General features: G+C 38.0%; 1 protein-coding gene across 1 annotated transcript; it reads left to right on the forward strand.

The window, feature by feature from the left end:
• Positions 1 to 628: 628 nt before the first annotated feature.
• LOC128993032 (uncharacterized) lies at positions 629 to 1,585 on the forward strand. Its single transcript, XM_054416785.1, has one exon. The coding sequence runs from the start codon at positions 629 to 631 to the stop codon at positions 1,583 to 1,585; it is 957 nt and encodes a 318-aa protein (XP_054272760.1).
• The last annotated feature ends 12,203 nt before the right edge of the window (positions 1,586 to 13,788 follow it).

Below are 13,788 nucleotides of genomic sequence, written 5' to 3' on the forward strand. Positions count from 1 at the left end.
AAGAAGAATCAAACAGGGACGAAAATAATTTATTTCATTCTCTTTTTGAGAGTGATGGTGATTAGAGTGACCAATAGTAATCGATAAAAGTTTGCCCTATAAAATAAATTTGGCATAAATGAGGATAAAATATTTGGTTCAATTGGTTGCAATAATCCATTAATTCAACTGCTGCATACTTCTAACTTGATGGTAGATGGTAATGGTTATCAATATTGGTAAAAGCTCTCAATGCCATACCACGCTTTATAATACGTTGTAGTCGTCCTTCAATATTTGAGTCAGTTGTCATATTCAACAATTTCATACTGTATTAGAACTTCTTGTGACTCGTTAAGTTTAATATCTTAAATTGAAAAACGTGCGTTGAGATACTTCATACACTTCACAGTGTCAAGACAAGACGGATGGAAAAGTAAAGAAAATAATATAATTGCTAATATACTTTGTGTCGATACTTTGTAAGAGTTGTTATGGTAGTATTTCCTTCCTTGACAGTTTATTGAAAACTCCCATGATGATTTTTGGACCTGAACACCTTTTATTCCGTATCTGCGGGATTGTTCCAATCGAAGGCTTTTACGGATGTTTCTACTGTGTAATCCCACTGGCTTTCACAAGTTTCGCTATGGCATCTCCATTGCTGCTGCCCTACAGACTTCTCATACATTATTTCATTGGAGTTCTTCCACAGGCTTTGGGAAATATGATACATCTACTGATGATTCTTTTCGATCCGGAAGATTTTCGCTCTATCCTGCATGATTTGAATCTTGTCGACGATCAACTCCGGGAAATGGGGGCTCTGATCCAATCCCCAAACCTGACCAAAACTATGGCTGTAATCGTTCTCTCGCAGTTGTGCGCACTCTTAAAGAGTCTTACCTTGATTTACATGTTGATTGGATACACAAATATGATCGCTTTGTACCTGGTGTTCAACGCGGCTTGGAATCAACACCTGACGTTCGTTCAACTGATTCACAGTAGGTTCTCGGCATTGAACGATCAGCTGATCAGGATAGCAGCATCAGCTGATCAGACCTTGCTGCAGATTGTCGAGACCCGCCTGGACTCTGTGTTCCGCATCCACTCCACCCTCCACGTCATCGTGTCCAACGTCAACTCCCACTTTTGTGTCTTCAACCTCTTCTACGTCACTTCTTTGTTTTTCAACTTGGTCTTTTTTTGTTACGACACATTCGATATGATGATCAAAGAAAAATCATTGATCGATTATAAAATCTACATTACTCTTTGCCTGTTGGTAAATCTTGTTTGTCAGATTGTGACATGCCATCTGTGCGCCAACGAGGCCAACAGAACCGCGGAGATTGCTCATCACATTTTGCACAGAGATTCGCCCTATTCTCTCTGGGAAAAGATTGGGAACTATTCCCGTCTGACGATTGACAACCCAGTAAAGTTCACAGTCGGTGGAATCTTTACGTTCAACATGGAACTTTTGACGAAGATTGCAGCGATGACTTTCTCGTATTTGGTGATCGTATTTCAACTGAAGGACATTGATCTGTTTGTGCCTGTTTCGAAAAACAAAACCGCTGTCAACTCAACTGTTGGTTAATCTAGCAGCTCCAAGGCTATCATGAAAATAAAAACAATAGTAGTAATTGTGCACTGATGTGAAAGTATGAGTTCTGCGTCATTTAAATGTGCTGTTACAAGATCCAGTCTATGTTAAATAAATAATTTAGCTATGTAACTAATCCTCATTTCTCTTTGTCTAAGTGTTTCCATTCGTTTGTCAAACCTGCATAGCATTGAATGTAAAGTTTTTGTTATTTATGACCAAAGATGGTATCAGTTAAAGCAATTTGTAAAAAGGGTATGCCTCCAGTACATGAAGAAGTTTACATAAAAGGTCCTATAAAACTCTCTTTTCCCAAACAAAAATCACAGAACCATCCCAATTCTTAAATAAATCCCAGTGTTAATATTTGTTTCTATTGATTGCAAACCTCTCAGAAGTACTGAAAAGATACAACTTAATGACATTAAAAACACACACACACAACAACATTAAAAAAAACATTAAACAGTAACATACAACAACACACACATAGTACAGTAACATTAAAAAGTTTTTACAATGTAATCAATACAAATTCAGGAAGAGGTGGTGTAACAGGTTTTCACTAAATTGTAGACTTGCAGTAACTGAGGCAACCCTCTGGATGTAATCATATCTCAGAAGCAGTTTCGTGACCGTGAAACATGATAAACTCCCCCCTCCCCCCCCCACGATGGACACCAATGTTAAAGTGGGGAGGGAGGAGGGTGTCTTTTATGATGCCAAGTGAATGACGAGTGACCACTAGGGGTGTCGATCTTGTTACTGGAGGAAAAATGAATAATCATGATTGATCACATTGTAACACCAAATTCGTAAGAACGTCGACCATATTAGAGAAGATAATTATGATTTGCAAGTCTTGAGGGTATTCAATGTAATATTTTTCCTACAGTTGCCTAACAATGTACATGTTCTCTCACTGATTTGAGAAAGCAAAGTGGCCAATTCACTCATCAGTGAGACAATGTTAACATTGTCTCACTCTAATTACTTTGTCTCACTCCAGATTTGCATCGTGAAGGCACGAAATAGTGAGCGCGTAACATGCAGTCAACGTCGTATGCGCGAGAAATACGTTGGCAGCACTGGCTGTAAATCAGCTGGTCAGCTGTTGTACTGTTGTATTTGTCACTTCGCATTAAATGTTATGTTAAAAGTTCACTTCTGAGTAAAAATAGGTTATGTTTCTTCACCAATTTATTTGTTTTATGGTAACTGTAGGAAAAGTATAATGTGCAACTCGAGTTCAAAGTACAATTGCCTCACTCGAGAAACCATTCCTCACTCGCCTACGGCTCGTGTTAAGGATTTCTCTCGAGTGAGTCAATTGCTCACTTTTCTCACTAGTTGCCCAAATAACTAGTTCCTCCCACTAACTATAGCCAACTGTAGAGAAATATTAAAAAATTAAAAAATAAATATATATGTCCTATCAACCAACTGAACATCCACTAACTAAAACAACTTAAAAACAATCGTGAGCGATCATGACATAGGATAAAGCTTATTTGCTGACAAATTAATGCAAAAGTATTAATAACCATCGTATTTCAACAAAAATAAGTGCCTTACAAATTTCGTTTGGAAACTATAAATGATCTAGTAAAAGGGGATGTACAAACATGTTTAGGGAATCTGAATATCATTATAACGCAACTCTCTTTAGCTCTTTACGTTTTAGAATCAAGTTATTAATCAACATTCATTTTTAGTTTTGTTCGTGAAACATAAGATTTGACTTCAGATAAATTACTGTAAAAAAGATAATTAAAAAAATTTTAATCCATTTTAAAATAAAATAATTTAGTTCCATTGAGCTACCGAAAAAATATGCTTCCTTAAAATTATCATCAAAGACTTGTACAGTATCGCAGTAAAAATATAAAATAGACCAGAAAACTCTGATATTATCACTCTACACTAGTAGTACGCTTATTCTGCGCGTAACGGGATGAGTGAACATGAGCGCAGTAATGAAAGAGTCCACCCACACCTAGCCTACTTACCGGTGTCACTGGTGACCACAATGTTATTTGTATGGACAAATCAACCAAATCTTAGTCAACAACAATCCTAACTTCTCATCCATTAATTAACCAAAGTCATTGGTAATATACGTAATGGATTTCCAACAGTTATCGATAGGAGGTAAATCCATCGTTCCTGTACAGCATGTCTTTTGATTAAATGAAGCCTATTTCCATATTAGTTATGAGGCCTATCATAAACAAAACTAAGCCAAACTGAACTAATCTAACTTAACCTAATTGCCAAAGCACGATGTAAGGAATCTCCTAAAAAATATCGTATGGCTTACAATGATGATTTAAAACAACGATATCGTAATTATCATCTAAATATTTTTAATCATCATCTAAAAATGATTAAAAATCCAATATATGTTTATCTAACTAATGAAGGGTCCCCACACTCCGGACTGCTCGCCTCAACTACTTCCATCACCACTTCCTACGTCGTGGACATGTTTCCCTCCCTTACCATAGCATTTTAGTATTGCAGGTACATTAACCTAAATGTCACAAAGGGTTCCCACACTCCCGACTGCTCACCTTGACTACTTCCATCACCACTTCCTACGTCGTGGACCTGTTTCCTTCCCTCCAATCCTCTAGCATTTTATTATTGCAGATCCATTAATCTAACTGTCATAAAGGGTTCCCACACTCCGGACTGCTCGCCTTGACTACTTCCATCACCACTTCATACGTCGTGGACATGTTTCCCTCCCTTCCTATGGCATTTTAGTATTGCAAGTACATTAACCTAACTGTCACAAAGGGTCCCCACACTCCGGACTGCTCGCCTTGACTACTTCCTTCACCACTTCCTACGTCGTGGACCTGTTTCCCTCCCTTACTTTAGCATTTTACTATTGCAGATCCATTAATCTAACTGTCACAAAGGGTTCCCACACTCCGGACTGCTCACCTTGACTACTTCCATCACCACTTCCTACGTCGTGCACATGTTTCCCTCCCTTCCTATGGCATTTTAGTATTGCAGGTACATTAACCTAACTGTCACAAAGGGTCCCCACACTCCGGACAGCTCGCCTTGACTACTTCCATCACCTACTTCCTACGTCGTGGATATGTTTCCCTCCCTTCCTATGACATTTTAGTATTGCAGGTACATTAACCTAACTGTCACAAAGGGTCCCCACACTCCGGACTGCTCGCCTTGACTACTTCCATCACCACTTCCTACGTCGTGGACCTGTTTCCCTACCTTCCTTTAGCATTTTATTATTGCAGATACATTAATCTAACTGTCACAAAGGGTTCCCACACTCCGGACTGCTCGCCTTGACTACTTCCTTCACCACTTCCTACGTCGTGGACCTGTTTCCCTACCTTCCTTTAGCATTTTATTATTGCAGATCCATTAATCTAACTGTCACAAATGGTTCCAACACTCCGGACTGCTCGCCTTGACTAATTCCTTCACCACTTCCTACGTCGTGGACCTGTTTCCCTCCCTTTCTATGGCATTTTAGTATTGCAGGTACATTAACCTAACTATCACAAAGGGTCCCCACACTCCGGACTGCTCGCCTTGACTACTTCCATCACCACTTCCTACGTCGTGGACATGTTTCCCTCTCTTCCTGTGACATTTTAGTATTGCAGGTACATTAACCTAAATGTCACAAAGGGTTCCCACACTCCCGACTGCTCACCTTGACTACTTCCATCACCACTTCCTACGTCGTGGACCTGTTTCCTTCCCTCCAATCCTCTAGCATTTTATTATTGCAGATCCATTAATCTAACTGTCATAAAGGGTTCCCACACTCCGGACTGCTCGCCTTGACTACTTCCATCACCACTTCATACGTCGTGGACATGTTTCCCTCCCTTCCTATGGCATTTTAGTATTGCAAGTACATTAACCTAACTGTCACAAAGGGTCCCCACACTCCGGACTGCTCGCCTTGACTACTTCCTTCACCACTTCCTACGTCGTGGACCTGTTTCCCTCCCTTACTTTAGCATTTTACTATTGCAGATCCATTAATCTAACTGTCACAAAGGGTTCCCACACTCCGGACTGCTCACCTTGACTACTTCCATCACCACTTCCTACGTCGTGCACATGTTTCCCTCCCTTCCTATGGCATTTTAGTATTGCAGGTACATTAACCTAACTGTCACAAAGGGTCCCCACACTCCGGACAGCTCGCCTTGACTACTTCCATCACCTACTTCCTACGTCGTGGATATGTTTCCCTCCCTTCCTATGACATTTTAGTATTGCAGGTACATTAACCTAACTGTCACAAAGGGTCCCCACACTCCGGACTGCTCGCCTTGACTACTTCCATCACCACTTCCTACGTCGTGGACCTGTTTCCCTACCTTCCTTTAGCATTTTATTATTGCAGATACATTAATCTAACTGTCACAAAGGGTTCCCACACTCCGGACTGCTCGCCTTGACTACTTCCTTCACCACTTCCTACGTCGTGGACCTGTTTCCCTACCTTCCTTTAGCATTTTATTATTGCAGATCCATTAATCTAACTGTCACAAATGGTTCCAACACTCCGGACTGCTCGCCTTGACTAATTCCTTCACCACTTCCTACGTCGTGGACCTGTTTCCCTCCCTTTCTATGGCATTTTAGTATTGCAGGTACATTAACCTAACTATCACAAAGGGTCCCCACACTCCGGACTGCTCGCCTTGACTACTTCCATCACCACTTCCTACGTCGTGGACATGTTTCCCTCTCTTCCTGTGACATTTTAGTATTGCAGGTACATTGACCTAACTGTCACAAAGGGTCCCAACACTCCGGACTGCTCGCCTTGACTACTTCCATCACCACTTCCTACGTCGTGGACCTGTTTCCCTCCCTTCCTTTAGCATTTTATTATTGCAGATACATTAATCTAACTGTCACAAAGGGTTCCCACACTCCGGACTTCTCGCCTTGACTACTTCCATCACCACTTCCTACGTCGTGGACCTGTTTCCCTCCCTTCCTTTAGCATTTTATTATTGCAGATACATTAATCTAACTGTCACAAAGGGTTCCCACACTCCGGACTGCTCGCCTTGACTACTTCCTTCACCACTTCCTACGTCGTGGACCTGTTTCCCTCTCTTCCTTTAACATTTTTTTATTACAGATCCATTAATCTAACTGTCACAACGGGTTCCCACACTCCCGAGTGCTCACCTTGACTACTTCCTTCACCACTTCCTACGTCGTGGACCTGTTTCTCTCCCTTCCCATAGCATTTTTAGAATTGCAGATACATTATTCTAACTGTCACAAAGGGTTCCCACGCTCCGGAATGGTCGCCTCGACTACTTCCTTCACCACTTCCTACGTCGTGGACCTGTTTCTCTCCCTTTCCATTGCGTTTTTAGAATTGTAGATACATTATTATAACTGTCACAAAGGCTTTCCACACTCCGGAGCGCTCGCCTCGACTACTGCCTTCACTACTTCCTACATCGTAGACCTGTTTCCCTCTCTTTCCATAGCATTTAAGTATTACAGATATATTAATTTAACAGTCACAAAATATTTCCACATTCCGCACTGCTCACCTTTCCGCTTCCTTTACCACTCTCTACGTCGTGGACCTGTTCCCCCCCCCTTCGCATAGCAGTTTAGTATAACTAACATCTTTGAATATTTAATATTCAATGCCAACATTAAATTGAATAATGTAAAAAGCTGCTTTGTTCTAAATATATACATATATATTTTTAATTTAAAGGTGAATTTTAATACTGAATATAAACGGTATATAGCTGCCGATTAATATTGTAAAGTTTAATTTATTATTCAGAAAGTTGTGAAATGTAATTAACTTAAACAACATTATTCTGAAACCTGTGAAACTATAATGATATATATTCATAGACGTCAAACTGTTTACTCCATGAATGAAATAGCTTAGAGTAAAAGTCGTTCTCTCTGTCAAGTAGACAACAAAATTGTTGGTTGCAAAACGTTAACAAATAAGAAGAAGAAGAAGGTAGTTCCTAATGTTATTCTTATGGGACAAATTTAAAAATGTTTTTAAAGGTTGTTATAATTACTACTGAACGGAATCGTCTAGAATTTTAATGAGGTCTTCCCACTGGTGTCATAATTATTTGTGCAAAATTTGAACGCTATAAGTGCAACGGTTCTTGAGTTTTTGGTGCGAACACACTCACAGACAACTTTTCTCCGACTCCGCTATACACGATACATAGATTCGTTCACTTCGTTCACTCATCTATTACACACTTACCCCTTTGTCCTTTAGGGTATAAAAATGGATGAAGTTGGACATTTTAAAAGTAGAACTGATATCAACTGAAGTATTCAATCTCAATCACGTGAATGTCAGAAAAAATTGCAAACGCAATGAAGCCCGTTTTCGGGAAAGTAATATTTTATCAGAAGAAGTCTACAACGTAGATGAAATTATATCATAAAATGTACCCACTAAAAATCCGAAGGATCCTAATGTCTTTATCCCAGCCAATATCTAGAGGTCCACGTACGGGGATTTCCTGTGTATTAGCAGATAACAGAATCGGACGCAATACTCTGCTAAAGAAAATTTACCCTTAAAATACAACACTTGCACTGACCAAGTCTCGTAAAGTGTGCAGGCTCCCTCCTTTATTTCCGGACAAGCTTTTATATTTAATAACATCTTTCCTCCTTTTGCTTATCTCATTTCTGTACTTATTGACCAGCAGAGTTTGGTAAACTACTGATATTTTTGATCTGAGATGTTTTAAGGGACATTGTATCCATCTAAATGTTTTTCACGTGATTAGTGAACTTTATCTCGGTATTTCCTTTTCTCATCTACATGTAAGGAAAATATTGAAGAACTTTAGCAAAGTGTTTCATCATAGAACCTTATCAAAACCAAAAAAAGTGTTGAACGTCTATATCCCAGCTTCAACTCAACCCCTTCACAAAATTATGGTATGTTTATATACGACACAAATTGAGGGGTGAGTCCAATATCCTAATTAATCAACAAATCCCTACTCAATAGAAAACGTTTATAAAAAGAGTCAAAGAATTCGCCAATTTCTAATGTTGTTCATGTAGTATAAAAAAATCAATGGCAGACGTTGAATATATACATTCAACGTATAATGTGATTAAATAATATCCTTGATTAAGGTTCGTGCTCTTATGAATATTGTTTCGAAAAACTTGCATTTACTGTATCATAAATACATTGCAAGAAATATGCCGTTAATAGGTGCAAGGCTTGCGGGTTTCCAAAAGTCCATGTCTTTTAGAAATTTTTTGTAGATAGATGTAAATGTTTTTAATAGCTAAGATATTTTACTTAGTTTAGTAAACCAACCAGGTATGGTTAGTTTGTGATCTTTGGTGCGAATTGGTCCAACATTTCTAAAAACATCTCTAAATTTCCATCAGGCTCAATTAAAAACTAGATTACTTATAAATGCAATTAAGGAAACCGGAATTAAATAAACTAGTTATTCTTACAACCGAGGCTTCTGAAGTTAATATTATTCATTAAATATAATTATATATTATATTTAAAATAGACAACTTAGTTAAATTAGTTGGATGGTAAAGATTACTACTGCAGGTTATTTCTAACAAAATAATTTATTTGAAGATAGCAAACCTAAACACAACACTAACCTCAGTACCCTTCTTTGGTGACCTTTTTGAATTTCAGAACTGTTTTGTTTTCACGAATAGTCAATGTAAGCGTTAGCTCATTCTCCCCAAACTCGAAACCTGCCTCGAATTTAATATTGTTCGGAAACGTCATACGAGAGACCAGCACGTTTTCGTTTACTTCAAGATCAGTAGTTATTGTGCGAGCTATCTCTATTTTGCCTAAGGGAGGCAGAAGGGTTTTGTCAGTCGAAGTCTTCAAAAATCTGCAAAAAGGTCCTGTGACGCAGTAGTAAAAGTTGATTCCAAGTTTTCCATCTCTGTTGGACAGCCATAATACCTTCGTTCTCGTAATGTATTTCTGCAAGCTCCACCTGTTGTAGAAACTGTTCATTGTCATGACCAATTCGTACTCCATGACGAACCCCGAGTGGTAGTATTTCGCGTCCAGAAAAGGTTTGAGTTTTGGCGCCTCCGATTCAATTACAACTGAGGTGACCGTCGGAACCACGATCGCCAACAGGAGGACGCTCAGCATGGAACCGTCTTTTTTCATTTTGAAATTAATAGAAAGATCCGAAAACAACTGAAAACTTACTTGCGGCTGACAAAATGTTTCAAATGAAACACTGGTAACGATCGAACTGATACTGAAACTGTTTTCGCAAAGGTGTAAAAGTAGGTTTAGATATTACACTATTTTGCATGTCAACTATGTCTAAAATTAATGAGGTTTTGGTGTAATTTGTGTTATTTTCGTGAAGATTAATTCGTTTTTCGTTCGGAGCTCGATAAACAGCAATTAGACAAGTGTTTTTTAAACGGTAAGCCGTGGTACATATCTACAAAATGCTCGAGTTAGGAGTTAAGAATAACATGGGAATTTTAAATTTACAATTTTTTGGAATTTTTTCCGTAACCATTAGGCGCATAATAACGCTTCAATATACTAAATTATTTGTTTTTTGAAGCTCTACAAAATGGTTTGGAAATAAATTGCTAAATTTTATGTTTTTTGGGTCAAAAATGGGAAAAACCTATTTTTACCCCATAAAACCCCCCGTAAACACCCGTTTCCATGGTCCGATCATGCTGGATCGCGAACTCGTTTGAATAAACGTAGGTTTACACGTTTGTACCAAATTTCATCAAAATCGGATCATTTTTGCTCGAGTTATCGTGCTGACGGACATATATATATATATATAAATATATATATATATATATATATATGAATTTGAACGGATGGTGTTTTTGGCCTCTAGGGACCTCAAAACGAAAAAAAAAATCGGTCCCGCGTCCAGGTCTTACCATGAGTACTACGGTAATAGCTTATTCCCTATATGGGAAATTCGCTAAAAATCCAATTAATGTTTGTTTGTATGTATGTTATGTATGTATATAAGTCTAGAAATATATTTTTATTGTTATGAATTTGTTAGTAAGATTATATCTTAGATCTTATACTGTATAGTACCTTGCACGAACATATGAATAAAAATGTTATACAACCGCTTAAAAATAATTGTATCCACATCAAAACTATAAAAAAACTGCAGCGTTTGGCTAAAAAATAAATCTCGCCAATTGTTAATAGTTGCTTTTCCAACAACGTTTGAAGCGAGGTGGGGGAGCGAACTGGTCTAGTGGTAAGAGCGTGGGACTTCGACACAAGAGGTCCCGGGTTCAAATCCCGCCAAATCACCAATTGATATTATCGAAGTGATAATGCCGCAACCCCTAGGTCTAGCCTGAACTAATGTGAAAAACAAACCCAGGCTCGTGCCTAGCGTCCTAGGACAAAAAAAACACGTTTGAAGAACACATCTAAGAAACATGTTGCCATACCACTGAGGTATCAACAAATTTTACTTAAATACTTAAACTTAACAATTACATCATCCTGACTTCCTGCTTAGACCCTTTTGGATTTAATTAGTTAATTGCATTTGTTTCGAATGACTTCTACATGAAGCGAGAACTCTCAATTGCTTCTCAGCGCTGTCAGCAGGTATCGTCTGCTCCACTTTGCAAATTAACTTAGAACCGAAACTTCATCAGAATCTTTTACAAGGGAAAAATTGAAACTTGTAGTTATTGTCTATCATTATACGAAAAAGCTCGAGCATGTATAATTAAAAACCTATAAAATTAACATAATATCAATAACCCTTATAATATCAGTAATTATATTAACTTCTCTACGACCAAGTGAAGAATATACAAGTAATAAAGGAGAATATATGTTCCCACCAAATTAACGTACATTATTTTTTATATATACTTTGTTTATTCAATTATTTACTTTTATCTACAGATACAATTACAAATGTTACATGCATAATAATTGACAAGAGTAGAATGATGAAAGTTAGACGTGATTTCTACTGGTCTTATAAAGCTGTAACAGCGTTGGATAGTAATATGTAACTAAACATATAGCTAACAGTTTTGATCGAAACCACACAGAATATTTTGACATGACAAACATGTCATGAATTTAAAACATGATTTTCACAGCTAAGTAATGGTAGACCATCATAGCTGTTAATACCCTTTTGACTTTGACTTCAGCATGATTTTTTCATGTTCCATTGCTTAACTCCCAGTTGCATTTACACTGGTTGACATAGGCACAAACAGATCAACGTCCTTCAGTTGAAAGATGATCACCAAATACGAGAAAGACATCGCTGCAATCTTCGTCAAAAGTTCCATGTTGAACGTAAAGATTCCACCGACTGTGAACTTTACTGTGTTGTCAATCGTCAGACGGGAATAGTTCCCGATCTTTTCCCAGAGAGAATAGGGCGAGTCTCTGTGCAAAATGTGATGGGCAATCTCCGCGGTTCTGTTGGCCTCGTTGGCGCACAGATGGCATGTGACAATCTGACAAACAAGATTTACTGACAAGTATACAATAACTTTTAATTCCATATCGACCACCGCTTTGTCATTGATCATCTGATCAAGTGTCTTGTACGAATAAAAGACCACCTCAAAAAAACAGGAGGTGACGTAGAAGAGGTTGAAGACACAAAAGTGAGAGTTGACGTTGGACACGATGACGTGGAGCGTGGAGTGGATGCGGAACACTGAGTCCAGGCGGGTCTCAACAATCTGCAGCAAGGTCTGATCAGCTGATGCTGCTATCCTGGTCAGCTGATCGTTCAATGCCGAGAACCTACTGTGAATCAGTTGAACGAATGTCAGGTGTTGGTTCCAAGCCGCGTTGATTATCACGAACGTAGTGATCATATTTGCATAATCAGCCAACATGTTAATCAAGGTAAGACTCTTAAAGAGTGCGAACAGCTGCGAGAGAATGATTACAGTCATAGTTTTGGTCAGGTTTGGAGATCGAACCAGAGCCCCCATTTCCCGGAGTTGGTCGTCGACAAGAATCAAATCTTGCAGGATAGAGCGAAATTCTTCCGGACCGAAAAGAATCATCAGTAGATGTATCATATTTCCCAGAGCCTGCGGGAGAACTCCGAGCCAATAATGCATGAGAAGTCTGTAGGTCCTGAGTAGTGGAGATGCGATGGCCAAACATGTCAATGCTAGTGGAATTACACAGTAGAAACATACGTAAAAGCCTTCGATTGGAACAATCCCGCAGATACGGAAATAAAGGTTTTCTGGGCCAAATATCATTTTGGGGGTTTTCAGTAAAACCCCTGTTGTACAGTTGGCAACAGCTCCTACTGAAGAAATACAATAGAACTCTCATATTAGCAATTCAATTTATTTGAGATATTTCAATATGTTTTATCGAGGATATGAAGTACTGTACTGTCAAGTGACAGCTTATGAAAATGAGTACTCCAACGTATATTATCATGTTGAATTTAATAATTGATATTAAAAATTACGACCAATTTACTACAAAGAAGTAATATTATTAATACAAGTAACATTTTGTTGATAAGTATGGCTGTCTATTCTAACAATCAGGAAAGGTTGCATGTGTTATAAATAATTTACTATGTATTAAATCGATAGCTTTTGCTAATATTACAATATTACCATTAAAATGATAATATGACAAATAACGTGATGGACTGTTTTATCAAAAGATAAAATTCTATAAGCTCACCCAATGATGTAATTTGTTACATCCTATGACCTAAAAACTATTCGACGCGAACATTAGATTTTAAATTCTAAACTGTTTAGAGAGGAAGAAGGAGGGGAGATTGTGGTATTAAAAATGGTTGTATAGTAGTTTCCTTAGTCTATTGTAGTATGGAAATGAAATCCAAAGCTTTAAACAGCCTATTTATATCACACAACACACAGTTTTTGTTAGAAAAATGTTGATGTTAGGTGGTTTACCGAAGATTTTATTTCAAAGCTTTTGACCATTATTTGTATTGTTTCAAATTATTTAGGGCTACATAACACTTTACTTTTAAATCTTGAAATTGGGATTTAACAATATCTAACCTTAGGATAAGTTAGTTAAGAGTCACTTAATTTATATTATTCATGTTCAATGTGAATGTGATAACGTTAGCTTTTTAAAAATTAAACTGACAAAC

This window comes from Macrosteles quadrilineatus, unplaced genomic scaffold (assembly GCF_028750875.1).
Source record: "Macrosteles quadrilineatus isolate MER2022 unplaced genomic scaffold, UCM_ALF_1.0 Scaffold_4__1_contigs__length_99947679, whole genome shotgun sequence".
NCBI classification, from domain to species: Eukaryota; Metazoa; Arthropoda; class Insecta; order Hemiptera; family Cicadellidae; genus Macrosteles; species Macrosteles quadrilineatus.